Source organism: Stenella coeruleoalba (assembly GCF_951394435.1).
Source record: "Stenella coeruleoalba genome assembly, chromosome: 1".
NCBI classification, from domain to species: Eukaryota; Metazoa; Chordata; class Mammalia; order Artiodactyla; family Delphinidae; genus Stenella; species Stenella coeruleoalba.
The window spans coordinates 187,894,654-187,921,370 of record NC_137169.1 but is presented as its reverse complement, the minus strand read 5'-3'; the positions used below and the strand labels follow the sequence as shown (position 1 = coordinate 187,921,370).

At 45.7% G+C, this 26,717-nt stretch overlaps 1 protein-coding gene across 2 annotated transcripts; it reads left to right on the top strand.

Moving 5' to 3' along the window:
• Positions 1-1,419: 1,419 nt before the first annotated feature.
• On the top strand, positions 1,420-26,421 carry SFT2D2 (SFT2 domain containing 2). 2 transcript variants are annotated; one of them, XR_013827022.1, is made up of 9 exons: positions 1,420-1,868; positions 10,084-10,170; positions 10,432-10,517; positions 13,860-13,941; positions 15,402-15,437; positions 15,525-15,583; positions 17,527-17,556; positions 19,626-22,004; positions 25,206-26,421. XR_013827022.1 is itself a non-coding variant. In XM_079912561.1 (8 exons), exons 1-8 carry the CDS (start codon positions 1,806-1,808, stop codon positions 19,663-19,665), a joined length of 483 nt encoding a protein of 160 aa, XP_079768687.1. In that variant the 5' UTR covers positions 1,420-1,805; the 3' UTR covers positions 19,666-26,420. The 2 variants fall into 2 exon arrangements, 1 of the variants encoding a protein (XP_079768687.1); XM_079912561.1 differs by having other exon boundaries at positions 19,626-26,420.
• The last annotated feature ends 296 nt before the right edge of the window (positions 26,422-26,717 follow it).

Sequence of the window (26,717 nt, the reverse complement as noted above, 5' to 3'; positions counted from 1 at the left end):
TCTGAGCACGTTTTGTGGGTGTTTTTCTGGGTTCAGGGAGTAAAGAACTGAATGACACTGTGAGGTGGGTCTCACAACGTAGAGGAGACAGACTTGACCATGAATAAAGGTAACACTGTGAGGTGAGTACTTACAGGTGTGTTTAAGGTCCTTTGGGAACACAGAGGAAAGAGCAACTGCAACATCAGTGTGGGTTGGCTTAGAGAAGGCGTCAGAGGACATGGCAGAGTAATATTAGCTTCCATTAGTTGCTAACTGAATGCCTGCCATGTTCCAGGCTCTCTACATATACTGTCATGTTTACTTCCCACAATAACTTTCAGAGGTGGTCATTTATGTCCATCTTACAGATGAGAAAATTGAGGACCAGAAAGGTTAAGTAACTCAATACCCCACATCTAGTATGTGGTGGTGTTAAGAGTTGTAACTCCCAGATCTTCCTAACTCCACTGTGGATGGACTTTCCACTCTGTGCTGATATTTCAAGAGCCTTGAAAGATGTGTAGGAATTTACTTGAGTGAAACAAGAGGGTAAAGAGCACCCAGGCAAGAGCACCGGCATTTGTTATTCAAGATTTCAGGTGTAAATTAAAATTATAAAGCATAGCATATTTGCCTTCCATAAAGATGAAATCACATAGGGGTGTAATTACAGCCATTTGACTGACTTGTATAGGGTCCTTTGCAAATCCCTTTGCTTGGTTGATTTATAATACCTTCTAACAAGTTCTTGGTAACATCTAAATTCTCTCCATTCAGACACAGATTCCTACTCTTTCATAAATATTCTCCTGTGCGCGCGCGCGCGTGTGTGTGTGTGTGCGCGCGCGTGTGTGTGTGTGTGTGTGTGTGTGTGTGTATGGGGGTGCAGGAGGGTGCAGGAAGATTCTCTAGTGGCTATTCCTGGTAACCTCTCTTGGATTTGTTTTTTCTAAGCCTATTTAATCTCCAAGTTAGTATTCCAGACATTCTCCAGCAAGCAGTTTGAGATGTGAGCCCACGTCCTGTCTCTGGCACCATCCTGGGGGTTACATGGATTCTCCAACATAGAATCATTAGCGCTGGAGTCCAGTTTGAGGTCAGTAAAACAAACCATCCAAGAAACACAAAACGATCTGGTATACCTTTCCCCACTCCCTCACCCAAGTTCTACCCGTTTCTCAAGTTTTTGCCCAAATCATTCCTCTCGATGCATTTTCAGTTGGAACTACAGTAGTGTTTTTCTTGTTAATGTTTCCACAAAGCTTGTTAGAGATTGAATTTGCTCCAGTTGGCCTCAAGGGATTTTTAAACAGTTGTTTCCAGTATAACTACAATCAGAACGCGGATTCCCCACAGCATTTGTTTACAAGTCTGCAACCACACCAGAGGGAGTGTAGGATACGGGGAGAGGGGGGTCCAGGCTTCACCGTCTTTGTTTCTGCAGTGCCTCGCATGTGCTAGGGACTCCGCGTTTGTCGACTGAACCTGCGAGGGCCCCGGGAGGGAGGGGAGCCGGCTAGGGCGTGGAACGCTGCGCCGGACGCAGAACTGAGGTTTAGCCACGCTCGGTCGACCTTAAACCTCTTCCTGCCCGCCCCTCCTTCCCGGACCAAAACCAGCCCTTAAACGCGGGCTAGGCGCAGGCTAGAGGCGGGTGCGGGATCGCCGGGCGCCTGCGCAGGCAGCCGCCAGGTGGGCAGGTAGCTGGGCGGGGCGCGCCGTGGTTGGCTGCGGCGGGGGCCGAGCACTCGGAAGAGCCCGCGACTCAGCCAGAGCAACAGGCGGCTGGCCGGGGGCTGGAACCGGGGTGGACCGGGCCCGCCATGGACAAGCTGAAGAAGGTGCTGAGCGGGCAGGACACCGAGGACCGGGGCGGCCTGTCAGAGGTGAGTGCGCCGCGGCGCCCAGCCGCCTGGCCGCGCCCTCTCCGCCCCGAGGCTGCTGCGCCCCCGCCTCGGTGGAGGGTCGGCGGGGGGCCTGGGAGCGCGCCGGGGCTCGGGGGTCCGGGTGACACCGGAGCCCCGCCCCCAGCTCCGCCGGCGCCTGTTGCTGGCTGGTAGGAAAGGCAAGCAGGACTTCCAGGATTTCGTGGAAAGCAGCTCTGCCCCTGCTCCTTCCCCCTCCTCTCCAGAGCTCCGGACCCCCGCGCTCCCCCCACTCCCCACCTCAGGCACCTGGGCCCAGACACTCTGCACAGGACAGTCGGCACCTGTTTACTTTTTTGTCCTGCACCCTTCAGCCTTCCGCGTCCCATCCCCCCACAAAGGGAGGGCCGAGCTGGAGCAAAACCTAGAAACATCTGCGAAGGGGAGGGCGGATATTCCCGTTCGGCGGCCCCATCCCTGCAGGCCAGGGAAAGGGCTTTAGGGCCGAGCTAGGCTGGGGCCTCTAGGGTAGATCGCCTGCGCCGGGGGCCTGGGTGACCGCCCCTCCTCGCTGCCCAGCGCGAGGCGGGGCTGGTGGCCGCGCCCAGGTGCTCCCGGCTGCGTTCCTGCCCAGTTTAGGCTGTGGGGTGTGACACTCGCACCCGACCTTGTGCGCACTCTTGCTGTAAACTACCCCCAGGAAAACCGTGAACTCCTGGACGGCTGGGACCACATCTTGTTTCTCTGTGCACACACTTCACGTAGACTCCGTAGGCGCCCAGGACCTCATGAGGCCGCCTGCACACTTGTTTGTTTTTTTAGAAAGGTTTGGTCGAGCTGAAACTTGGGCATTAATGCCCTATCTTCTAGAGCCACACAGGATGTTTATTTCCTATTTCTAGTGCTTAGAGTTTTGTTATTTTTTTCCTCCGTGAATGATAAAATAAGATTTCTCTTTATTTTTTGGCATATTCCGTGGGCCTCAGTTTCCTCATCTGTAAAATGAAGCTCCTGCACAAGATAATATGGCTTCTTTCAAGTTGGAGCCTAAGTTTTCCCTCTGATTGTCATCAGTGTCTCACGTGGCTATCTCAGCATGCTGTTTTCACTCGCTTTTGTGGTTGTTGATTTTATTCTGACTTTTGTGTGACCCTGATACCTCCACGCCCACCATGAAATCTTGGAACCCTAAAAGTTGCTCTCTGAATCTTCACCTTGAAGAAGCAACACTACAGACATTGAGTGTTTTAGAAATTGGAGTTTAACTTTTTTTTGACATTTCCAAACAGCCTGTGGCTTCTTTTAAATCTGTTGCCTTTATGAATTGGTCAAGGCTCGCTAATAATTTCATGAGTTCCTCGTTTTTTGATATCTGGCTTCTTGTATGAACTCACAAGCCAAACCTCAGACTGGGCCTAAGAAAACTTATGTGGTTGACAGTCATGCTTATCTAAAGCTTTCTGTTGCACGGACTGTCAATAAGGTTTTAGAGCAGCTGGGGTTCAAGAGGGCGTTGCTTTCTCTTCCTGTGGACTCTTGTGGAGAGAGCGGGGATGATGCAGATATTTTGATTTAGAAAATCATCATGAAGTGGACAGACACTCAGGAGTGAACGATGTAGTGCAGATTGAAAACATAAAATGCTGAGTTAGTTTTTACCTAAAATAGTGAATGCCTGTGTTGGACACAATGAAGGGCTTTAAAGAGTTGTAAGCTCAGGCATGTAGAATCTATTTTAGAAAGACTAGGTGCTTCTGTCTGGTTCTAAAACACTGCTGTCACTTTCCTCTCTCTGAGTGTGAGATTCCTGTTTACATCATTGTGTGGCACTTCCTGAGTCCGCAACTAACCAGGAAGCATTTTGCGTCCAGCTGAATTCACTCTCAGGGTTGTTTTTGGCTCAGTTTTTACTTATTAGGGCAGGACCTCCTTGAAAATGTTGGTACTGACTTGATTGTCTCACATTTCCCATGATTTTGAGGCTGGCAAGGCTGGAGGATGCTGGTGAAATTTCTGTTTTGTGGGGGATATTGGACTTGGTGGCCTTAAAGTCTCTTCACATTCAGTTATAAAAACAGTCAGACGTCACCAGAAGTGAGTGCTTTAAAAAACTGTTATCCTGTTAGCTAGTGGGAAGCAGCTGCATAGCACAGGGAGGTCAGCTGGGTGCTTTGCAACCACCTAGAGGGGTGGGATAGGGAGGGTGGGAGGGAGACACAAGAGGGAGGGGATATGGGGTTACACGTATGCATGTAGCTGATTCACTTTGTTATACAGCAGAAACTAACACAACACTGTAAAGCAATTTTATTCCAATAAAGATGTGAAAAAATTGTTATTCTTTTAATGCAAAAATAAAAATATGACTAGTTCTGTTTCTCCTACATATGAAACTGGGGAAGTATAAAACTTGCCTGGTGATGTCTAATCACAGATGGCCTCTTGATGAGTTTTGTGATTGATACCTGGTCTTCATAAACCCACCTTCAATCTTCAATTCAGTTTCTATGGGCTTCTTTCTGAAACTACGGGCTTTGTGTTTTCTCTACAGGATTGCAGGGACACGGAGGGTCTGAATTGTACCTGGTTTGAAAGCACAGGAATGAGGCAGTGTTCCTTTCTCACCTTCTTCCTGTTACCAACCCTGTTTCCCCGAACAGTTCTCAGCTTTTCTTCTTTTGGCAAGAGCCCCTCTTCTCTCCACATCCCAGAGTCAAAGGGACCCTTGTGCATAACTGCCCGTCAGACAGCCTGTGAGCTCTTTGCCTACAGATTCTATCCAGGTGCTATTCCAGCTACTCTAATTTCCCAAAAGTGCGCTAGCACAGTTTCCAGAAACCATGAATTTAAGGAGTTATTTTACATCAATGGAGTTGATTTTCACAAATTGGCACAAAGAAGTGTTTAGCTTTCACTGGATCCGGCTGGAAGTGGAGCAACAGTTTCCTCTGGCCTGTGACTAAGCATGCTTAGTGAAAGAACGTGCAACCATGTAGATGAAAAGTTATCGCCCCCTCCCTCATTTTGGCAAATAGGGTGACATTTGGATGGGAGTCAGCTTGAGAGACATGTAGAACCAGCGTGTTACTTTCCTTTTTAAAGCAGAAACCAGAACTGCTTCCTATCACGAGTGATTTTAATTTTTACAAGAGCTGGCATCTCACTGTCCTGTCGAGACTATTTTGTGCTCTAAATACCAAGGCCATGTCAAATTGATACTTAACCTTGTGGCTTATCCTGTAAAAAAATGGGTGAGGGCTTCCCTGGTGGTGTGGTGGTTGAGGGTCCGCCTGCCGATGCAGGGGACACAGGTTCGTGCCCCGGTCCGGGAGGATCCCACATGCCGCGGAGCGGCTGGGCCCGTGAGCCATGACCGCTGAGCCTGCGCGTCCGGAGCCTGTGCTCCGCAGCGGGAGAGGCCACGACAGTGAGAGGCCCGCGTACCGCAAAAAACAAACAAACAAACGGGTAAATCTTTTAAAATGTCTCTGTTGATGCCAAGTAATGCTCAGGCAAGCATTGGATTGAATCCAGTGCAATCCCACTACCACAATTTTCTTCTTCCACGTAGCTCTGTTCAGTTTTCCACCTTGGCAAGGTAAGTTCTTCGGTGCTTGCATGAGTAGGAAGAGTGGTGGCTTTCGATTTTCTCCTGTCCTTGTGGGAGGTTGAACAGGTGAGTCAGAAGGGGTCTAACCCGAGTGTCTGGGGTGCCAGTGAAGACTGGTAACAGAGCATCACAGGGCTCATTTTGGGGGAGAGGTTCCTAACGTGGGACCAGGTGGCCCCTCTGTCAGCTCCTAACACCCTACTCCCCCGGAGTGTCACCATCCTGAGCGTGCCATTCTGTGTAGGGTCATATGTTGCCATATGTTTCTGCAAGTGCTGTGTGTGTGTGATGAGCCCCACTTTCAATATGTGTGAACATATGGGGCAGATCACCTGCCCTGAATACCTGTCTCATGAGTGGGGAGGAAGCCATGCTGTAGTGAAGCCTGCCACGCCTGAGGAAACCTCTGGTCTTCCAGCTTCTAGTTTGACAGGAAGTTTAGAGACAGGGTTGAGAATAGGCCCCTGAGCTGGGAGCAGTCAAGGCTGAGGGAGTTGCCGGTTTAGTGACCCTGGGGACCTCTGCCACCACTGCCTTCCTCCATCAGCTGGGGGCACGTGTGGTCACCACATTGCCAGATGGGGACTGTGCTGGCCACTTGAGGTGAGCCCTGGGTGAATGAATATGCAGGGGGCCTGGCTGCCCTGCCTTGGCTGGGCAGGAGGAAAGGCCTTTGGTCTCCCTGGCAGCTGCCTGTGCAGCTTGGAGCAGCTGTGGCCACTGCATGAGGTTGACAGACTAGGAAGGTCTCTGGTGCAGACACTTGACTGTCATCTTTGACATGGGGAAGAAATCCTCAGGAGTTACTCACAGGCTCCCGTGCTTTAGTGGGGCTTTTCTGGAAATCTCGGCCTCCTCTGAACTTTGCTCTTGGGAAGGATTAAGCGTGGTGACAGAGGGATGAGTAGGGCAGTCATTACTTAACTAGGATCCGTCTCACATGTGGATGACTTGACTGATGCCGGCACCTTGAAGAACAACTTCTGCACCAAGAGTGAATAGACTCGGCTTAGAGTCCTGATTAGGATGAGAGCCTGAGCCCTCCCGGGTCCCAGAAAGGCCAGCAGGAGCAGTGAGTCCTGAAGCTTGGCTGGTTGACTTAGGAGACGGTGCCCCTTGGATCCAACTGCGCGAGTGCCACCCCTGTCTTTTCCCCTTTCCCTGGGCCCTGCCTGGGGGAGCTCACAGCTTTCCAGTTGTGGTCCTTATCCTGCCTAGGCTGCCGTAAAGGCTGAGGCTGCTCTAGGGTCTGCTGTCTTGCAGACGTGGGGTGCCGTGTCCATGGGGACATGGGTTCGAGCCCTGCTCCAGGAAGATCCCACATGCTGCAGAGCAACTAAGCCCATGCGCCACAACTACTGAGCCTGCGCTCTAGAGCCCGCAGGCCACAACTACTGAGCCTGTATGCCACAACTACTGAAGCCCGTGTGCTGTAGGCCCTGTGTGCTGCAACTGCTGAGCCCACATGCTGCAACTACTGAAGTCCACGTGCCTAGAGCGTGAATGGCCATCATCAAAAAGTCTACAAACAGTAAACATTGGAGAGGGTGTGGAGAAAAGGGAACCTTCCTACACTGTTGATGGGAGTGTAAATTGGTGCAGCCACTATGGAGAACAGTATGGAGGTTCCTTTAAGAGTAAAAATACAGTTATCATATGATCCAGCAATCCCACTCCTGGGCATGTATCCAGAAAAGATGAAAACTGTAGTTTGAAAAGGTACATGTACCCCAATGTTCATAGCAGCACTATTTACAATAGCCAAAATATGGAAGTAACCTAAGTGTCCATTGACAGAGGAATGGATAAAGAAGATGTGGTGTATGTGTGTGTGTATATATATATATATATATATATATATATATATATATATATATATATATATATACACACACACACATATTCCATTTTATATGGAATATATATATTAATATACATATTAATTATATATAATGGAATATTAGCCATAAAAGTGAATGAAATAATGCCATTTGCAGCAATATGGATGGATGTGGAGATTATCATATGAAGTAATCAAAGACAAATATATGATATCACTTATATGTGGAATCTGAAAAAGTGATACAAATGAACTTATTTACAAAACAGAAACAGACTCAGACATAGAAAACAAATTTATGGTTACCAAAGGGGAAAGGGGGAGAAGGAAGGGATAAAATTAGGAGTTTGGGATTAACAGGTACACACTACTATATATAAAATAGATAAACAACAAGGACTTACTGTATAGGATAGGGAACGATAGTGAATATCTTATAACAACCTATAATGGAAAAGAATCTGAAAAAGAATACGTACATGTATAACTGAATCACTTTGCTGTACAACTGAAACTAACACAACATTGTAAATCAACTACAGTTTTTAAAAAACAATCATGCTATACTCAAAGACTGAGTAATTGTATCTACCTAAAATTTGAGGAGACAAGCTCATTTACAATGTAAGACTAATTAAATTAATTAAAGGGGAGTGGTGATTATAATAAAGTACATCTTATTCTAAGGACAGTAAACGATACACTTCTAAATAGCTGTGAAACCAGCAGAAAATTGGACGTAACAGTCTTTGACATGCGTAGCCAAAAATTTCTTAAATATGGGTCCTTTTTAGATTTCAGCGTTTCCAGGTTTCTGTATTTTCTTTCACATGTATGGTTTCTGTCAGCTCTTTATGTTGGCCTGGATCCTTTAATTCTGCTTCTGTATTTGAATATCTACTTCATATATAACAACAAATAGTATACATAATTTAATAAATGACCAAGAGAAAGTGGCCATATTTGTACTCACACACCTAATATCTTTCCACATCAGAGAGAGTGGAAATGTTATCAAAAGATATTTTACTGGGCTTCCCTGGTGGCGCGGTGGTTGGGAGTCCGCCTGCCGATGCAGGGGACGTGGGTTCGTGCCCTGGTCGAGGAAGATCCCACATGCCGCGGAGTGGCGGGGCCCGTGAGCCATGGCCGCTGAGACTGCGCGTCCAGAGCCTGTGCTCCGCAGCGGGAGAGGCCACAGCAGTGAGAGGCCCGCGTACCGAAAAAAAAAAAAAAAAAAAGATATTTTACTATTATTAAAACAGTAATAAGTGACCATTCTTCTCATGGAATTTGAATCATCTAAATTGAAATATAACTGTCTCATGCTACATAATATCCCATACTAATATGTTTGTCCTTACTTAATGTCAAAGATATTTGAAGATGATTTTACTTATAATAAACAGAACATGGTGGAGCATTTATGCATAGGATAATATTCTGGAACAGTCTCTGAGGTCAACCTTGGCATAATTTGACTTGTGGTTTAACGGTATCTTATTCTAAGTACCGTGATTTCGTCATAAACATGGTCAAATCATTTTGTGGTAAAAACAAGAGAAAGTACGTATAGCATACATGACACAGTACAGCACTAGATAGATTTTTTTATAATAAACACTCTTTAGGAAAAATGGAATGCATGTGTTTTTCAAATATAATTTTTCTAAGATCTAAATCTATTACAAAGGCACATATCTTTAAAGCAATAAAACTTTAAAAATTTTGTAATATAAAGAACAGTGCACTCAAAAGAAAGAACCCAGTGATCATTCCATTCACTATTTTTCCACAGTTTTCTTTAACTCCTCTTTCGAACTCAATAGCATCTGTTGGATAATTTTATAATTCCCTACGGAGTAAGAAACCAGAAGTTATCTTTAAATTTCCATGGACGATTTTGCAGTTCATTATGGAGTAGGAAAGTAGATAATACCTATACATTGTCAAGATAAAGTTAAGGGACTTCCGTTTGTGCCACAGATTTTACCAAGAACCAAAAATGCTAAATTTCTCTATATGATTTCCAGTGATGGAAACAAGGCAGAGACAGTAGGCACCCAAAGTGGTGAGTTAGCGCTTTCCGGATGCCTGTCGTCCTCATGGAAGAGACCCTGGAACTATTTGTTGGCCCGTTTGTGTCTGTACATCTGCATCATCCTCTGACGGAACACGTCAAGCGTGTCTTCTTTGTGCTCCTGCCTGTCGGCACCCAACCCCTCCCCTTCCGAGGCAGTTCCCACGCTGACGGGCTCCCTGATGCCCTTCGCACAGGAGCCCAGGCCGTGGCCCTCCTTCCAGCCCATCTTCTGTAGCATCTGGACCCCCAGGTTCTTGTCGGTCAGTTTCTGCTGGGCGAAATCAAAGTCCTGGCGTTTCTTCTTCTTGGACACGGGACGACCCCGAGGCCTGTCATAGGCAATTCGAACCGGTTCGTGAACTTTGGGCTCCTGGGTGAGACACAGCATAGCTGTGGGACACAGCTCGGGTCCCACCAGCCCATCTCTTCAATCCACTTCACTGTTTGTGAAGTGCATTGTGCTTGAGACAGAGTTTCCACCTCTGGAGATGTCCAACCAGAGGATCGGTAGCCTCTAATCAGCTGCTGGAGAAGAGATTCATGGCCGGATTCAGTGATCATGAGGGCTCCTGTAGCTGTGCACAACTAGGATTCTGTGTTGCTGCCTTTCTCTGTACAAATTCTAAATTTAAGTATGTGTCCTTTGTTTTTGGTGATTAAATATGCATATACATGTATGTAATTAGTTTTTTAAATATTTCAGGTTGTGGAGGCAGCTTCATTAAGCTCGAGCACCAGAATAAAAGGCTTCATTGCCTGTTTTGCTGCAGGAATTCTCTGCTCACTGCTGGTAAGACCGCCCACCCCTCCGCCATCTTTTCCCCCTGCGTTCCTTCCCGCTATCTTTCCACTTTCATCTACCTCCTTTTCTCTTCTGCTCTTCACTGAAATGCATGGATAAGAGGAGGGGGAGGAAAGGGAAGTGGTGAGGGAGGTAAGGGGGGCGCGGAGGGGAAAAGGTTCCTCTGTGCACTCCTGGTTCGGTGGCTGTGGTGGGGTGTTCTGCACGTGCGGAACACGTGCCTTATCTTATCTGTGCCTTATCTTTCAGGGAACTCTTCTGCTCTGGGTGCCCAGGAAGGGACTATACCTCTTCGCAGTGTTTTACACCTTTGGCAACATCGCATCTCTTGGGAGGTAACAGTTTTGTAAAATCTAACCTTAGCCAATTATTAGATGGGAAAATGGACGTGCGTTGTGTTTGGAGGGAGGTGAAAGAGGATGCTTCCATAGTTTTAAGGATTTGGAGAGAAAAGAAGTAGTTAAAATACATCACTTTCCGGCTTCCCTGGTGGCGCAGTGGTTGAGAGTCCGTCTGCCGATGCAGGGGACGTGGGTTCGTGCCCCGGTCTGGGAAGATCCCACATGCCGCGGAGCGGCTGGGCCCGTGAGCCATGCGCGTCCGGAGCCTGTGCTCCGCAATGGGAGAGGCCACAACAGTGAGAGGCCCATGTACTGCAAAAAAAACCAAACAAACAAAAAACCCTCCAAACTTCAACATATATATATTTTTTCTTTTTTAACTTCAACATATTTTTATATCTTAGTTCATCCTTGAAGTACCACTGGAGAAGGCAGGAACTGTACTACCATTGTGGTTTTACATGGCACGGAAGAGTTGTATGATTTCTTCAAAGTTTACCACACTGCCCTCTCCATTGCTCTAGTCTTACTGCTGCTGCCCCTTGCTGATTGACTCACATGCTCACACCCTGTACTGGGCTCTGAGGATTCAAGGGTTTGGTTCCTGCTGTGATGGAGCTCACTGGCTGGCCAGGCAGACAGACATATAAACTGAGCAATGCTCAGTTGCTCCCTGAGCAATGCTCAGGGAAGGGCAAGTGAGCTGATCTGACGTGACCTGGGGAGACCGGAGGGCTTCCCATAGAAGGTGATATCTGAGCTGCTTTTAGCTCTGGCCTCTATCACTGCTCACTACAGGAGTTCCTTGGTGGGCTTCTCTGCCTCTTTTATGGACCCTCGCCAGGCCATTTTCCACAGAACTGTGGAGCCATTCATTTATAGCCTTGCTTAGCCCCCTTAGTGGCTTCCCATTCCCTCTCAACGGGTGAAGTCCAAAACCCTCAGCATGCATATAGGACAGACTCTTCGAGTCGTTCTCCTCAGCCAGGCTGAACTTGGATTTCTCCAAACGTCCTTGTGCTTTGCTTGGGCTGTTTTCTGTGCCTGGGATGCTGCCCCGTCTGCGCCCCCCCTTTGATGGGTACTTGCTCATTTGTCAAGACCTGACTCAGAAGTCACCTCTTCCATGAGACTTCTCTTAATTCCCTTTTCCCCTCCAGAATCAATGACCTCCTTTATATGGGCTCTGTCTATCCCATATATATTTATGTGACAACACAGATAGCATTTTATTACACTGACTTGTTACAAGTCTACCACTTGACAAGGGCTACACTTCTGTCTTACTTGTCCCTAATTGTCCCCAAACCTAGGTCTTTTTCTGCCTGGAAATGTTAACCAAATGATTAAGTGCAATGCACTGGCCATGCTTAAACTTAATTTATTAATTCTGTTTTCTTTCAAGTTGTTTTTTTTAAATTTAATTTTTATTTTATTTTAGAGTATAGTTCGTTTACAGTGTTATGTTAGTTTTAGGTGTACAGCTAAGTGATTCAGTTATACATATACATATACCTATTCTTTTTCAGACACTTTTCCCATATAGGTTATTACAGAATGTTGAGTAGAGTTCCCTGTGCTATACAGTAGGTCCTTGTTGATTATCTATTTTACGTATAGTGGTATGTATATGTTAAGCCCGAACTCCTAATTTATCTCTCCCCACCACGTTTCCCCTTTGTTAACCATAAGTTTGTTTTCAAAGTCTGTGAGTCTGTTTCTGTTTTTTAGGTTCATTTGTATCATTTTTTTCTTCTGATTCCACATACGAGTGATATCATATGATATTTGTCTTTCTTTGTCTGACTTACTTCACTTAGTATGATCTCTAAATTTATTAATTCTTATGATAGTATAATGCTGGCCCTTGGAGATGTCTAATCTTGCCTCCAAAGCTCTCTCAAATACTAACTTTTGGGGGGTTTTGCTTTGGGCAGACAGCATAGGTTATAATGTATAGTCTAGACTGAGCATAATTATATGGGTGTGTTGGTTAGTCCAAAAGAACTATTTAGCAAATCCTAATGGGACCAACTTTTCGAAGCACTGCCCAGGGAGATAATAAAGGGAGCGAATTGTTATTACTGGGTGTGTCTAGGAGTTTGTGGCTCTGCCTGTAATCTTTTATATTTTTGTATATATGCTGCATGTAATTTTTAAGGCCACCCTTGGCTATCGCTTCTTGTTCAACGTAGGCTCAAGAGTGCACTCAGCGCAAACACTTGACCTGGGAGTGCAGCTTTGAGTTCAAATGGAAGCTTAGTGACACTTCAAAGAGAGGTAGACTTATTTAACAAAGTTTTGTTTTTAGAACACTCAGTAGCTAATGTCACCTGCTGGTGGGCTTGTATTAAATGCTGGCTGTAAACCAGCTACGCCTGGGGTGATGCCACACGGGACGTTTCTGTCAGGAGTCGGGAAGCATGACCTATACCGGGCCCTGGCACTTGCCGTGTTAGGCGTGCGTGTCTGCTTCGTTTGTGTTTACTCTTTCTCACTGGCCACCTGTCAAGTTCCATCCCTACAGAAGGCATGCTGGGGCTGTCTTTTGGAGCTTGGGAATCCAATAGATGTGGGTTGGAATGCCAGCTCTTTTATGGGCTTAGCTGTGTGATCTTGGATAAGTAAATTAACCTTTCTGAGCTTTTATTTTCTCAGCTCTAAAATAAGTGTAATAACACCGAACTCACAGAGTTGTTGAGGGGATGAAATGAGATCATGTACGCGATATCTAACGCTTAGCAAGTGTTCCACGCATCACAGATGATATTCCTATCAACATTAGAACTATCCTCTGGAAATTACAAAAGAAAATGAAATGCCCTACCTTTTAACATAAACTACCTAAGCCTGTAAGATGTGGTTTTTCTTTTTTAGATTACCGGAGTCACTTTGGTTTGTTTGTTTCCACGGGTAGGTTGTGAAGGAGGCAAGGCAGCACCTGGAAGGGAGGGGTCCTCTAACCTAGTGGTTATGGACGTGGCTGCGGAGTCAGACCTACGTGCATCTATCTACGTCCTCACTCTACCGTGTATTCTAGTTGGGTGGCCTTAGATAAGTAACAGGTCCTTTCTGGACTTAAGCTTGTTTGTCTGCAAAATAAGTATGATGACTGTTCCTATAATCAACTTCATAAATTGTTAATGGACTAAATAAGAATAAGGCACAAAAGGCCCTGAGGCACAGTGCCTAGCTCAGTCGGAGCTTTTCAAGGGTCAGCTACTATTACTGCTATTATTGCCGCAGGTGAGCTGGGGGAGGTGATGGGGAGGCACCTTGGTTTACCTCGTGTGGTTCTGTTCCGGTCTGAACGGCTTGTGTGCGTTTGCCTCTTAGCACTGTCTTCCTCATGGGACCAATGAAACAGCTGAAGCGAATGATAGAGCCTACGCGTTTGATTGCAACCATCATGGTGCTGGTAAGGTCTGCCTGTTCCCTGGATGTCTAAAATAGGAGTGTTTGTTTCTGCTGTTTGCAATTTTTTTCCTCTTAAACCTAAAGACTTCTATCCTTTTCCCTTTCATCTTGACTTACTATCTGATGCCTGTAACCACTGTGGCAGAAGGGAGCATTCTTCATCTAATGATTTTTCCTCTCTTCCCCCGACTTGTGTTTCAGTTGGTGTTAAGGTACTACCATTTCTATAAAGCCCCTCCAGAAGGTGTTGCTTCTTAAATTTGGCAAACTCATGTGGTAATAAGAGGACTCGGACACCCTCCTGGTGGTGGGTGATGCCACATACAAGGAAAGCTTAGAGGGAATAACTGGGGAACACAGGGTTCATCCTCTCAAGTAGGTGTCCAGTCTCCTAGCATGGGCTGTTTTTCCCCTTGTCATTCTCTGACTTTGGGATCCTGTTTGTTTTTGTCAGTTTTCCTGAAGCACGTGTGGTTTCCTCATGGCCCAGCACCCCCGTTCCCTGCTCTCACCACAGTGTCTTCAGTCTTGTCCTATCTTCCTGTCCCATTAACCCAGAATGCCTGTCCCTTCCTTGGGCCCTTTCCTTCCATGGGACCATCCCATCATTCCAGACCACGTCCTCTGGACTGCTGTTACAGTTATCAGTATTGCAATGTCCAGACCTTGAGCAGCATACTTTGTAGTTTCATTTGTGTACGTCTCATTTGTTCAGGTGGGTAAGTTCTCTAAGGCCGTGGCCACACTTGCTCCTGTTTTGTGTCCTTTCAGAGCATTGGGCACCATGCTGGACACCAAGAAATTATTTTGGTCATATTTATTGAGTGGTTACTGATACAGCAGGACGGAGAGGACAGGCATGACTGACAGCTGGACTACTCTTTGTTTTTGGCCATCCCTGGATGTAGATGGCCTGGATAAGTCTCTTGCAAAAAGAACTTACTAAGAAAGGACTCAGGGACAGTGTTAGGTGACGTGTAAACAAATAATTGACTCTCTGGCTGTGAGATTGACATCTAGTGTTAACCTTTGTCCTCACATGCCCTTTCTCCTCCAGACACTAGTGTTTGGCAGGAGTTAAAGAGGTGTCTGTTTAACCTACTTTAGTATATGTTGGAATGGAAGGATGGATGGATGGGTGGACCAGAAATGTGCTTGTGTTTGCTGGGCAGAGATTTTGGGAAAATTTGAAAGTAGAAGAGGATCCTTCTCTTTTTAATCTACATGAATCCTTATTGGCCAGTTTCATTTCACTGGGATTTGAACTCCTCTGCTGAAGACGGGTGCTCGCGTAGCTTCAGTGCTTTGAAATGAAGGATGCACTTGGTTGCTGTGATAACCACAGAATCTGATTACTGCAGTTTGATGTGTTGTTGTAAGTTTGTCAAGAATGATGTCTTTACAGTTTCTTCCCCTCCCTGTTATTGTATTAATTAAATAAAGTTTCCTTTCTCTCTCTAGTTGTGCATTACGCTTACCCTGTGTTCTGCCTTTTGGGTAAGTGTGTATTTTAATTTTCCTTAACCTTCTTGGTGTGTGCCTCTTGTCACACACGTACCTGTAACCGTATCATTTTTCTTCCAGTGGCACAACAGAGGGCTTGCTCTCATCTTCTGCATTTTGCAGTCTCTGGCCCTGACGTGGTAAGTAACCTTTTCGACAGTCCCTTCCCACATCGATCTCTGACTAACGCAGCTGAAGGAGATAAAATCCCACATGGTGTGGGTAGGAGGATTGGGAAAACAGAAGCTTTTCGACTTCAGAATCCTTAATGATGCGAGTCAAATCACACCGCAGAGCACCAAAGCCTGTCGACTCAGCCCACCGCCAGTAGGTGGCGTTAGTGGCCTTGAGTGGTCGTGGGAGGCTCTTTGCCCACTGTGGCATTTTTGCTGGGCTCAGGGTTGATTTTGAGATGTTACAAACGTTATTCAACCACTCACGTCTGGTAAGGGCAAGGACAATGAAGTTGTGTAGGGGCTGGTAAAAAGACGCTTGTGAGTTAAACAGGCATTAAAGAAAAGGGAAACTGGTAAGGAAAATCGTGAGTGTTACATTTGTGGTGGGATGAATCATTTAACAGAAGGACAAAGAGTGAATTGTCAGCGGCAGATGAGTAGCAGTGACTGACGCAATGGAAAACCGTGTGGCTGTGCGCCGTAGCAAAACCAGGGAGTTGTGCCCTAGGGGCCAAGCATAGTGAGAGGACCACTGGAGACATTATCATTCAGAGCCATGGATGGGGCTGTAGCTTCATGGCCATTTCAAACCTGTCCAACGTCAAAGTACGGGGGTGGTGGCACGTATGGAATCAATAACTTCTGAGACGTTTCTATAATATGTTCACGGTTTATCAAGGGATGATATCTGCCAGAACAGTTTCATAAAAATGTGACTTGATCTACTTTGGGAAAAAATGTTGGCTCTAATGCGAAGAAAGGAAGACTGTGAACGTTTTAAAGCTTCCAAGGATCAAATGTTGTCTTATTTGATAGAAATGCATCTTGAGACTGCAAGCTTAACACCCATCCTTCCTTTTAGTAATTTTCGACTTTTGAATAAATGTACTTTCAAAATGCCCTTTGGAATTTATTCCAAGTAAGTCAGCTTTTGTACATGGTGAGAGTCAGCTACGGAGAAGCAGGACGGCCTGATTTTAATGTGACACATACAGTGTGGTAGTGGGTACTGAAAGGGCCTGGTGTGATGGCTTATGTTTATATTTTGGTTTTCTTCTCGGGGCAGAAATGAATCCCTACGTACACATGCCTTTCTTTGCATATAGACTGATTCTGACGCCATTTTTTAAAGGTTCCGCGTTCATATGTGCATAGTCAGACGGCCCTATTCCAACCCTGATGTGTTCCAACTCTATGTGCCTTCTTAGAGTTGATTGGCTTCCAGCCCGCCTGACACCCAGGCCTGGTCTTTGGGGGCGTGGCCAGCTTCCTCCCCTCTGTGGTTCCATTCTGGGCGAGGGGGCTGAGCTAACTGGGACCACCAAGGTATCTGTGGGCTTGGGTTCTTAAAGAATCATAGCTTGCATATACTTTCATCCACAGGGCAGTTGGTAGTGCGTTTTTTTTTTCTTTTTCTTTTCCTGCTCTCTTTTCTCTTCTTTTAAAATTATTAGGCACAGAGCAGAAAATTTATGCCAACGGGGTAGAAGTTGTATTCTGTTGCGAACTTGTAACATGTTAGAGGACAGCTGATCTGCGTTTTATTTGATGTTCCTTTAGCATAGGGCTTCCAGGTCATCTGGCTATCTGGAATCCGCCTGTTGTAGGTAAGGCTGCTGGCTCATTTGGTTAAAGCAGTAACCCCGTGAGGCTGAGGTGACAGTTGTCTCCCTACGGGCCTTCTGCCCTCCTACTTTGGCTACAGAGGACACCCCCTTCCCTGTTATACACGTGGCACCGCGCGCGCGCGCGTGAATGTGTGCGTGTGCGCATACGCCCTCCACGCTGAGGAGGGAGGGGGTCTGGATACATCACCGCAGGTGCTCTTGCAGCTCAGAAACCCAGTCCACTGTGTCATCTTCCACTCCCTTCATTTGACTTGATCTTCTGTTTGTTTTTCATTGTAGGTATAGCCTTTCCTACATACCATTCGCAAGGTAAGAGTGTCTTTAGGATTATAATGTCTGTCATTTGGGGATGAGGGTAGTTTGCATGGGGCCCTTTAGTTTAGGGTGCTTTCAGAGAGTTCATGCCATTTTATCTTTATGAAGATCCTTTGAGACGAATAGGCAGATATTATACACCTATTTTATAGATTAGTAAGGTAATGCCCCCCCCACCCCATAATACAACCAATGATGGGCATTGACCCAGGTCTACCGATTCCTGGCGCTGGGAACATTCTGCTGTGATAGACAGTATGTATATGCTCATTATCACTCTTTTAACCTGTAGGTTTGAGGAGATTTTCCTAAAGGTGAATATCACCTTAGTATCACTGAGCGAGGGATGGAGGGGGTCTACGTTCATGCTTGTTTTCTTAGACTATCCCACTGATGGGAACATTTCAGAAAAGAATTCATAAAGGGAAAGTAGGCAGGGCCAGGACTCTGGAGGACCAGGGTTTCCTAATTAGCAGTGTGACCTTGAGCAGCTCACTTGACTGCCCCCCCCACCCGGCCTGAAAGGACTCGTGATAACTGACTTGGGTTGGCCCCTTCTCACTCCGAGCTTCTGACCTCCAAACCTCCTTTAATTAGCACTTTCAGTGATCTTTGCCTCTGACTCTGTTCTCATGTCACCATTTAATTTCCATTCCTCTCTTTCATGACCTGTGAACTAAAAAGAGGCTTTTCCTTAACCGTGTTGAGGCAATGAGACATGTGCGAGAGCTGGGAAGGAGGGAGAGCAAGCTTAGGCCTTCCGAGGCTGCTGCTGACAGTGATCGGAAGACGGTGGCGAGTGACTGATTAGATGAGAAGTTAACCAGCCCACCACGTTAAAGGCAGCTGGGTGGCTTTGTGAGTAGGCTTTCCAGGTCCTTTAATATGTGTATTGTGAGCTGCCACAAGGGACCTTATTTGTCCCTAAAACCCTGTCTTGTGCAGAGCAACCGCTGGGACTTCAGTGCAGAGCGTATCTTAAGAAATACTGTCCTAGGGCTTCCCTGGTGGCACAGTGGTTGAGAGTCCGCCTGCCGATGCAGGGGACACGAGTTCGTGCCCCGGTCCGGGAAGATCCCACATGCCGCGGAGCGGCTGGACCCGTGAGCCATGGCCGCTGAGCCTGCGCGTCCGGAGCCCGTGCTCCGCAACGGGAGAGGCCACGACAGTGAGAGGCCCGCGTACCGCAAAAAAAAAAAAAAAAAAAAAAAAAAAAATTAATGCTGTCCTAGAATTATCTTGATAGCAAAATGCAGCGCCCGCTCATGCGAATACATTCTCTCATGTTCCCTCCCTCCCTCATGTGACTCCAGTGTCCTTGGCACAAATGCAGCTGAGAACAAAAGGAGTAGAACTGGGGTGAGAAGCCCTAGAACATGGCCAGATATGGCGGTGGGATGGATGTGCCTGCTTGAATAGAATAGTAATTTGCTGAGCCCTCACTCTTTCCTTGCACGCTCTACACTGAATTCCAAGGAGCAAGTGCCTGGGATAGAGCTCATACATCAGGGCAGCAAGTGCTCAGTACCTATAGAGAGCTCCCTGTGCTAGGGAACTCCTGCAAGATGTCCCTTAGCAAGTTTCTGCTGCCTGCTTAGAAAGGAGAAAGGCCCTAGTGCCTATTTGACTTAATGCTTCCGGTGCATCCTGTGATTATGGTTGATATTAAAGTACACAGTCCTGACTAATTTCTTGGTTTTAGATAGTTTCCACTTTCTTCCTATCTTTTCCTCTGATGGTCATGGTAGCGATTCTTTATTAAATACCTACTCTGTTCAGTGCACTAATTCCCAGACTGGTCTACAGGGTAAGTGGGGATGTGCCCTTTTACAGATGAGGAATTTGATACTCAAATAAGGCAAGTCCCTTCCCTGGGATAATATTAGTAGTAGATGTTGAAGCTGAGGTTTGATGCCATGTAGATCTGACTCCATGGTCTGGGTGCTTTCTTCTCTGCAGCGTGCTACTCTGGGTACCCAGAAAATCTCAAGGAAGATCTTTACCACTTCCAGGAGCCTTTGGAGTGATGATCTCCCATTTATCTTTGTGTTTTTTCTTCCTAGGAACGCTGTGAAGAAGTGTTTTGCTGTATGTCTTGCATAACACACGGCCGGTTTTGCAAGGCTTTGGAAAGCATGGTGGATGGAAGCTCGTGGACCGTGTTGTAAATATCTTCTAAATCTCTGTCTCACAGACATGTGCCTTTGATCTTGCAGCGACATGCTGCTTGCATTCTGAACACCTGAGGGTTGCTTTTGGAGGCAACGGTGTGTTCCCAAACGCAAATGTCTGTAGCACGATATGAGAGATGGGTTCTGTGTCTGATGGAGTGGAATCTTCCTCATGCGCCTTTGCATGGTGTTCCACTGAGTTCTCGTAAATAAAAACCTTGTTAAGCAGCAGCAGATAAGCCTTGGGAGCCAGTGATTCCCAGCTGGCAACAGGCCGCCCTGTTGGAGTCCCAGGGGTGCAACAGGAAGGGATAGAGTTTGGGGGTCTACAGGGACTTCGTAGATTTGTTCCTCAGCGTGGCATCCGTCACCCCTGCCCCACACAGCGTGGACACACTTCTACTCTGGTGTCTGGGAACAAGTGCTTCTGCCCTCCTGACAGCTGCACACGAGCCCGTGGCGAGTCTGGTCGTGGACTGAAGTAGAAAAGGAGCACTTTTTGGTGATGTGTGTTGTTTTAGACCTGAGCCGTGGCTCTTTTGCTGTTCTGATTCCACATCTGCCCATAGAATGTATTTTCTAACATTCAGTGCACACTTTTTTTCTCTTGGGTTTTTCTTTCTCCCCGCCACATATCTTTACTCTTGACCTCTTGGAACGAGATTGAGAGAGAACAACGCAGCAGCAGCAAACACTGCTTCCCTTTGGACAAGACCTGGTAGGAGGTGAAAAATGTTGCTGCTCTCTGCTCTATTTTTTCCCCCCATTATTTATAAATGTTTGCTTTTAAAATGATTTTGTTTTCCATTCTCCCCTAAAACGGGGCCAGGGGAGAGTAGGTGGGAAGACAGAGCCCTGTCGTGGAGGCAGCAGGAAGTAGGCACGCCTGCCCAGTGACCTTTAAACAGTCCCAGCGTTTGCAGTGGAGCCTGTCCTAGAAACGGTGGGAGAAGACACCAGGGGCAGCGGGGTGGCCATATTGCAGCTTGATGTCTGGCCATAGACAAAGTGCTTTCATGTCCCTGATCTTGTCTAGTCCTTGTAGGAGCCTTGTGATGAAGCAGGGATTGTTATCCCACTAGGCAGTCAAGGAAATCAAGGCTCAGAGAAGTTACGAGATCTGCCCAGAGCCACAGTCGATGGCAGAACTGAGCCCCAAGCCTGGGTGCCCCGGCTTCTGTCCCCTTCATGACACCGCGTTTTGCCAGTGTGGCTCTGGTGTTACCTCCTGTAACTGTTTTCCCCGTTTTCATCCGCCAGGCCTGTGCCTTTTCTGGTTGCAAGCTCTCTACGTCATTGTATCTTCTCCTGCTCAGTCTCCCTTTGGGAAGCTTCCTCTTGGCTCTGTAGGATCTCCATCAGGCCTTTTGTGCCCTTTAGCTCCTCCTTGAGGCCTGACCATCAGAATGCCCTATCTTGATCGTTGGAGTTCTTGGCATTACAGGACCTCCAAAGTCACCTCCAGAGGAGAAGTCTGTTTGGGTTTGCCTTTCTCTTCTTCTCCCAGGTTGGCCGGTCCGCTCAGGCTCTTGCTCTGGGAATCTCCAAACCAAAGGCAGTGGTCCACTGCTTGTCTCCTTGCTTGTGGCCGATTGCTGAATTCATTTTCCTGCTGCGGCCAAGACCGCAGACCGGTGAGGCTTTTCTTCTGAACTGGGGAGGTATGAACAGGCCTGACGGGGCCAGAGTGTGGAGCCAATGTTCCTGGGTCCTTTTCTAGGCTGTTGAGGGCATCCTGTCTTCTGCCGAGGCCCCTAACCTACCTTCAGCCAGGAGTGGAAAGTATATGCTACCATCTGGCTTGTGTGGGGTTCGTTCACAGGCCAGGTGCTTCCAGGAGACAGCTCAGATCTCAGAAGGGCTCTGTGAAGGCGGTCAGAAGTCGTCTTCTCTTTAGAGCTGATGTGAGGCTAGCCTGGTCACTATGAGCTTCAAGTAGCCTGGAGTAATACACCTAAAAGGCTGACCCCTCTGGGCCCTTTTCAGAGGCTGGACTTGACTTTGTGAGACATGAGGTTAAGATGTCACCAGGCCTGTGTAATGTAGTGGTGGTGAACGTGGGCTATGAAACAGGGCTGGGTGTGAATTGTGGTTCAGTCACCTGCTAGTGTCATGTTGAACAAGCTCCTTAACCTCTCGTCCTCACATCGCTCATCTGTTTAAAAATAATGGGGATAATGATTCCTGCTGGATCATCACAGGATGTCAATGAGAAACGTGTCAAGTGCTTAGCATGGGGCCCAGCATAGGTAAATGATATCTCCGTCAAAGGTGGGTATTATTATTTAATCCCGGAAATAATGGATGACCATTGAAGGTGATAGGGTGACTATCTCTGGCCATTAATTCATCTGAAAAAGCTTATTTGGTAGTATGTGTCCGGCACTGTAGGCATTGCCATGCACTATCTTGTTGAATATTCCCAATCACTTTGCCAGGCTAGCAGACTTGTCTCCATTATTAGAGAGCCTCAGAGCGGGTAAGGGGTCTGTACCAGATCTCACCAGCCGAGGGCGCTAGCTCTTGCGTGAAAGCTCATGCTTTGCCTTATCTCTGGAGGCCTGTGGCCAGTTTGTTCAGACAGCTCCAGTCCGGACACCTCGGCAGCTTGTGGGTGATCCCGCCTTCCAGGATCTTCCAGACTGAAATTTTCCTTCTGCCGCCTTACCCTTTGGTTGCTTCCCTACTTGTTTTTGTCTGCCGGCCTGTAGGAGTAAGAAATCTACTTCAAATATGCTGAAAGCTGTTACCAAGCAACTGTGCTGGTTAAAAGCAACCTCGTGGGTGAGATGACGAGTGGAGAGTTAGGGTTTTAGGTCCTGTGGTTGGTTGTGGTCTCTGTTTCCCTGCTCCCCTGCCTTCTATCCTACCCTGTTCACTGCTGGGTGAAGGAGAGATCCTTGCATTCTGGAACGAAGGGAACCCTTGAGGCAGCTGTTTTGTAGACAAGGAATGTGTTCATGCAAGGCTGTGCTTCCAACCGCTGGGTGGGAGCGCTGGCCTGAACGCTCTTCCCTGGCCGTGTTTGCCTGTGACCGCTGTGTTGGGAGCAGCATTGCTCTCCAGACTTGGAGAATCGGCTTCCAGTGCTCTTGGCCCTCTCTGCCTTCACCCCACCCCTGAGAGACTGGGCGGGTCTGTTTACTAACTCGCTGCTTCCCATCTCCTCCTGTCTCGCTGTCTAAGAGGTCTCCCCTTTTGCCCGATGTGCTCAGGGGAACCTCTGGCTCTCCAGCCCCTCTGCGTGGCTGTGCCTGTGGCCACTGCTGCAGAGACCCGGTCGAGGTTCCTGCTCTCCCTCCCTCCCACAGACGGGCCGTCTTGTCCTTGGGAAGGACCGACCACTCTCCGCAGCTGAGCATTCTCACCGGCTTCACTGTCTCAGTGCTTGGAGCTCCTGTGCATATCACGCCTATACGGTGACTGTGGGTTATCCACCTGAGTGCTACCTTCCACCCTAATCGGTACATGCTCAGGGAGCAGGAAATACAATCATGAAATGCCTCTAAATAAAATTACTTTTGGATACTTCTGTTAGAAAAGATAATTAAGAAGTGGGTCATACCTTAAAAAAAACCAAAAGGGGTGTGAGGATACCGGTTTGGCTGCTTCTGCTTTTGATAGCTCCACGAGAGTGACATGTGTTGGAACACGTGTGATGAGACTTGGTGGAATGAATTAGGGAATGGAGCTGCAGCCCTGTGGCTGTGGAGTCCTTTTTCTATGGGGCTGCCTACACCTGTCTTGCCTTCTCGTCTCTTTCCTTAGATAACTTCTGACTAGAGTCTGCTGTAGGATTCCAGATACTTCAAAATCCACAACCCATCCTTCAACTTCATTTTCAGCAGATCAACAACGACAGAAATCAGTGTTTAAGGTTTATAGAGCCATGTTGCTAGATTACAGGCATTGTTCTTTTGGTTTTAAAAATCCAAGACAAAATTTTTAAGATAAGTTTGAAGATGTGCCGTAGCTTCCTTGCAGATAGCATTTTAAAGAAAGCGAACAGACCTTCACCTGAAGTTAAATACTGATTGATATCTGTGTAGCTCTCGGTAAGACTGACAAAAGAATTTACATTTAGAAGTCTAAATTTTTTAGCAATTTCTATTTAAGAAGTTGGGGGATTAAATCATGTGACTTTCAAGCACCTTCTAATTCATAATTTTATGCAGTTCTGAGATCTGGAGGATTTTTTGTCAAGTGAAGAGGAGAGTGCCGTGCAGTGTTCTTGCCTCCAGTTTACTTGAGATAGGGCGTTTAGTCCCGCTTTTCGGTTATTTCTAGTTCTACCCTGAATGCATAGGTGACACTCCTAAGCCCCTGGTACACTTAAGCTTTGCTGTTGAGGGCTCAGATTTCTGTCCCTTGACCTCACAAAGGGCCTCACAAAGCACCGGCAGAGGTCTCACCGCAGAGCTTGTGAGCAGAGCCCATGGTCCATCAGAGCCTTTGTTAATGTACATTGACTGAATAAAATTATGTGCTTCTTAGCAGGAGCTGATAAACTGACGATGGGCTTGGAAATGTACAAAACATTTTCTATAGACGGGATGAGCTGAAAGCAGGGAAGAGTGTGTTCACTAGATAGGAGGAACATGGCTATTTGGAGTGAAAGGTCAGTCCACAGCATCGTAATAAACAATTACTACTGATGTGGATATTCACAACAAAGTAATGACACTACACTTAATAAACAGCACCAAAAAATAGACATAGCATGGACAAAAGTTCCCTGATATAAATGGCTGCGTAGACTTAATATCCTTGTGGATCCTTGGGAGGTATCCTTTGAGACCAAACTGAGACTTGTCAGAGAATGTTGCCCTCTGCCTGTTGAACTACCATACTACAAGAAGTAATGAGCCTTAAGTACAGATGAACCTTGTGTAATGTCTTAAAGGGGAACCATAGTTTACATGCAATCTTGTGGTCTTTGTGCTATGAGAAGTGCTTATTTTGCCTTTTTCAATATTTTTGCTTGACTTTGCCATTTGGAACAAGGAAAACAAAAAAAACCTCTGATCTTTCACTGCTTTTGTACATTCTGATTGTGCAGTTAAGGGTAAGGATGCTCAAAAGCCCATGGGGAATTTATATGCGTTCAGAACGCTGTACCTGTTTTAGTATGATGAGCTTTTAAAACACTTTGTTAAAACATCAATTTTTGTAATTGTATAGATACTCAGCTAATTTTGAATGCTGCTGGTGGCATACCTAAATTTTCATATCGCAAAATATATTCTTGTGTGCTGCTTTTCCTACCTTGAGATGCTCTTTCGTACAGTGAAGATTGTTTTCTTTTTACTAACTCATTTCAGAGAAAGAATTTTACTGTTAAGTAAGCTGGTTTTTTCCCCCAAGTATCACAAAACAATTCTTTTTTTTTTTTGCTTTTTTCCTCCAATAAATGATAGCATTATGATCTTTAGTAAATCTAGTGTTGTCTCTTATTCATGTTTGTTTTTCCAGGAGTCACTGAGCCAAATGAAGATTGCAGGACTATGAGAAAAGACCATGTCTTTAATATGAATCCTTAATGGTAGTGTACATCGTAGGCACTTAAAAGATGTTTTTTGAGATAAATTGATATGTTTAGCCTCTCTTTCAAATGACTTCAGGATAAACACAGGTCTAAGGACAGTTCTGAAGGTTTTTGAAAGGTAAGACATTTCAAATGTTTATTTTGGAATATTCCCACACACCTAGCTGGATAAGTCACTTTATGTAAACTAGGTTGTCAAATTAATTACTAAAAGGTTTTTAATAATATCTCCTTATTCTTTTAATGTCTGTAGCACTTGTAGTTATGCCAGTTTTTCATTGCTGATACTGGTTATTTGTATCTTTCTTTATCTCTATCAGTTTAGCTTGAGGTTTATCAATTGTATTGATAGTTTCAAAGATAACTCAGTTAAAAAAATTTGAACATTTAACTAAAGAAGATATGTGAATGGCAAGCAAGCACATCTAATACATACAATGTTATCATTATATGAAGTTTAATGAAAACAGGTAAAACTCAATTCTAGACTTCAAAGACACATTCTTAGGTGGTAAAACTATAATGAAAGCAAGGAAGTTATTTGCATAAAAGTTTGCATAGTGATTGGTTTGAGAGGGACGGAGAGGTTAATGATTGGGAAGGGACAGGATGTGGAGGGAAACCCTGGGTATTGGTTGTGTTTTATTTCTTGATCAGGTGGTACTTACAAGGTGTTCACAGGTAAATCATTGCACTGTGTGTTTTCTGTGTATGTGCACTTCTGTGATGTGTTATATTTTATAATAAAAGAACCAGCTTTGGTTTCATTGATTTTCACTATTGGTTGTCTGTTTTCTATTTAATTGATTTCTTTTTGTTTTTGTTTTGTCCAATAACTGTTTATTGTGCTTGCTTTTACAATAATTGATTTCTTTTTATTACTTCTTTTCTTATATTTACTTTAGATTTATCTTTTCCACCTTTTTAAAATTTATTTACATTTTTCCTGTTTATTCTTATACATCCAGCATTCAAGTTATAAAAATTTAAAACAACATATTTAGTTAAAAAAATGGAGACTTTGGGGATAAAACCCAATGGACTAAGGCTCAGTCTCTTATTTTTTATTTTCCTTGTTGGTTATTTATTTTAAATATAGCAGTGTGTACATGTCAATCGCAAACTCCCTAACTTTCCCTCTCCCCCCACCCTTCCCCCCAGTAACCATAAGTTCATTCTCTAAGTTTGTGAGTCTGTTTCTGTTTTGTAAATAAGTTCATTTGTATCATTTTTTTTTTTAGATTCTGCATATAAGTGATATGATATTTCTCTTTTTCTGACTTACTTCACTCAGTATGACAATCTCTGGGTCCATCCATGTTGCTGCAAATGGCGTTATTTCATTCTTTTTAGTGGCTGAGTAATATTCCATTGTATATATGTACTACAACTTCTTTATTCATTCCTCTATAGATGGACATTTAGGTTGCTTCCATGTC